Source organism: Dasypus novemcinctus, chromosome 23 (genome assembly GCF_030445035.2).
Source record: "Dasypus novemcinctus isolate mDasNov1 chromosome 23, mDasNov1.1.hap2, whole genome shotgun sequence".
Classification (NCBI taxonomy): domain Eukaryota; kingdom Metazoa; phylum Chordata; class Mammalia; order Cingulata; family Dasypodidae; genus Dasypus; species Dasypus novemcinctus.
Genome location: NC_080695.1, coordinates 11,643,807 through 11,647,168, shown reverse-complemented (window position 1 = coordinate 11,647,168; position 3,362 = coordinate 11,643,807). Strand labels below are relative to the sequence as shown.

At 54.8% G+C, this 3,362-nt stretch overlaps 1 protein-coding gene across 1 annotated transcript; it reads left to right on the top strand.

Moving 5' to 3' along the window:
- The first annotated feature begins 1,772 nt into the window (after positions 1-1,772).
- LOC101413457 (olfactory receptor 10AC1-like) lies at positions 1,773-2,747 on the top strand. Its single transcript, XM_004455198.2, has one exon. The coding sequence runs from the start codon at positions 1,773-1,775 to the stop codon at positions 2,745-2,747; it is 975 nt and encodes a 324-aa protein (XP_004455255.2).
- Positions 2,748-3,362: the final 615 nt, after the last annotated feature.

Sequence of the window (3,362 nt, the reverse complement as noted above, 5' to 3'; positions counted from 1 at the left end):
TGGCATATGACAGGTGGAGCTAACAGGAAGAAAAGGGGTGAGGATCCTGGACCTCTGAGGTTTCAGGGTCAGAAACCCATGTTAGGGACAGTGATAGGGACACTTGGAAGAAAGACACATTTGGCAGAAATGAGGATTGAGTAATTAATTCCTTCCCTTACAATAACTCAGCAAACAGAAACAATTACCGTTCAAATCTGATTCCACGAAACTGAGTTTAGTGGAATCGGCAAAACAACTGTTGATGTAGAGGATGACAAGAGGCTTCTCCTAGGACGTGGCATATCAGATATACCTTAAATGAAGGCTTGAAGGACGAATAGAAACTTTCCAGATTGATATTTTGGGGATTCCAAGGGATTCTAGTATGTGCAAAGATGTGCATTCAGGAAAGTTGAGCCTCTCACTCCAGCAGGAGCGTAGCATGAGATGAAGCTGGACAAGTAGAGGGAAGTCTTATACTAAAGAGTCTTGAGTGCTGTGCTAAGGATTTGGACTTAATCCTAAAGGTAAAGAAGAGATACTTAAGCAACGAATTGACATATGTAGCTTAGAAATACTATTCTAGGTGGTGGTATGAAAAAGTGATTAGAAGGAAGCTGAGAGAGGCAAGGGGACAAGTTAGGATCTGCCATAATTGTCCAGGAAAGAGAAAACAAGAGCCAGCGCCAGGCATGGGAGAAAAGAGGAGGTCTGGGGGTGCCAGGTACATTTGACAGGACGTGGTCCTCAGCTGTAATTGAGAGTGCAGGAGAGGGAAATAATCTAGAATCATTTCCTGATTTCCAACAATGGCTCCAAGTTGGTTCCCTTCACAGGGGAGATTTGGGTTAGAAGTAATGACTTTAGTTTGGGACAGGTCAAATTGGAAGTGTTGGTGGACATGTTGGTGGAAATGCTCAGGAGGCAGTTGAATATATGGGTTGACAGGTAAGAGGAGGGATAGGATCTTGAGAAGGATTTAGGAACTATGGGTGTTGCTTAAGCCTTGGAGTGGATGCTATCCCTCACGCAGGTGATTGTCCATCACCGGGGCAACCACCCATGGCGAGGGGCAGACCCTTGTAGTTTTGCCCTCCTACAACTGGATCGGAGAGAGATGACAGGCCCGAGATTACCAGGGAGTCATCCTGAATCCAGGGGAAGGGGATGAAATGGAAAAAGTAAAGAAAACAAAAGGGCAGAGCCAGTGAGGAAGGGGGGTACCACCAGTCTGTGGGCATAGAGCTGGGAGGTGTTATCTCCCCTAGGAATGAAAGATATAGGTGGAGAAGGATGGGCGTCTTGTGAGCAGAAGAGTCTACTACTACTCAAGCCCCTTAATCTTTGTGACTTTGTCTGCAGGACTCGCCATCTCCATCCTCAGCACCAGCCCACTCAATAAAGAAGTGGCCAGGGAGAGACCTGAATTCCTTCCATCCCTTTTCCACACCGTGGGCTTGGAAAACAGGTGCCTGGGGCCTTAGGTATAGACGATGTGGGGTTTGGAATCCTGCCTAGAGTGGAAAGGAGGGCTGCCCAGAAGAGTACTGGGCAGGGGCAGTCTGAGAGAGCGAGGAGAGTGGGTTCAGGGCAGCTGAGTTCACGGAAGACATTGGACTGTGAGGAACGAGGGATAGAAAGTCCTGGAGCTCCTGGGGAAGTGGTGGCGATGGGCTGTGGGAAGCCAGGGCTGGAGTCCCAAAGACAGGGCTTGGGTTCCTAGACCCAGAGCAGGTCTAGGAACCCTCTAGACCTCTCCAGCTCACACTCGCGTCCTCCCAGGTCCCAACATGAGCCGCTGGCCTGAGTCAAACTGGACACAGCCGCAGGAGTTCATCATCCTGGGGTTCTCGGGGTGGTCCCCGGGGCTGCGGGGGCTGCTCTTTGCCCTCCTCCTGCCGCTCTACCTGGCCACGCTGGCAGGGAACCTGCTCATCCTGGGCTTGGCTATGGTGGACCCCGCCCTGCACACCCCCATGTACTTCTTCCTGGGGGCACTGTCCGCGGCCGAGGCGGCCTACACGCTGGTGCTGACGCCGCGCATGCTTGCCGGCTTCCTCCTGCCTCCTGGGGGCCAGGCAGTGGCCCCCGCCACCTGTGCCGCCCAGATGGGCCTCTTCGTGGCTCTGGCCGGCGCGGAGTGCCTGCTGCTGGCCGCCATGGCCCTGGACCGCTACCTGGCCATCTGCTACCCTCTCTACTACCCTCAGCTCATGACCGCCGGGCTCTGCTGGAGACTCCTGGCCTCCTGCTGTGCGGGTGGCTCCATCCTAGCCTCGGGCCTCACCACGGCCATCTTCCAGCTGCCCTTCTGCCACGGCGGCCTGGTCAACCACGTGTTCTGTGACATCCCGGCAGTGCTGGTGTTGGCCTGTGGCAACCGGGCGCTGCAGGAAAACTTCCTCCTGGCCACCTGCCTGCTGCTGCTGGTGCTGCCCCTGGCCCTGATCCTGCTGTCCTACACCAGGGTGCTGGTGGTCATCCTGGGGGTCAGCGGGGCCGCGGGGCGCCGGAAGGCCTTCAACACGGTGGCGTCGCACCTCACCGTAGCTGTGCTCCACTATGGCTGTGCCACCGCCATGTACGCCAGGCCCCTCGGCAGCCGCTCCCTGGAGGAGGACAAGCTCGTCTCTCTCGTCTACCTCAACCTCACACCCCTGCTCTACCCAGCCATCTACACGCTGCGCAACCGGGACGTGCTGGACGCGCTGCAGCGGGTGGCCAGCCAGAGGCTGGGGGCCGGCCTGCGAGCCGACCTCGCCTAATGCCGGATGGAGCGTCCCCCTCTGATGGAAATCTCCCCATTCCAGATCCCTCTACAGCTCCCTGAGGTCAGTTGGAGGCAAACCTTAGTATGTCAGACAAGCCCCGGCTCCTGCGCCTCTGCTGACGTTTAGAGCGGCTGGCTCTGGGTGGTGGGGCTCAGCTGCACACTGCAGGAGGCTCAGCAGCAGCACTGGTATTCGTGGTTTCCATTTATCACCATTCAACAAATGCCACTAGCCCTTAAATCCGTGGATTTATTTTCTTGGTTATCCTCAGATAAATGGACAAGTTGGCTTAGGAAACGTTTTGAGGGACTATGCCTCATTAAATTGGGTCTCTGTGGGTGTTTTGTTTTTTAATATTTCTTTCCCCTCCCCAGTTCATTGTCTGCTCTCTATGTCCATTCACTGTATGTGTTCTTCTGTGTCCTCTTGCATTCTACTTAGTGGCATTGGGAACCTGTGTCTCTTTTGGTTGCGTCATTTTGCTGCATCAGCTTTCCCTGTTCACGGTGCCACTCCTGGGCAGGCTGTGCTTTTTTTGCATGGGGCAGCTCTCCTTGCGGGGTGCACTCATTGCACATGGGGCTCTCCTACGCGGGGACACCCGTGTGG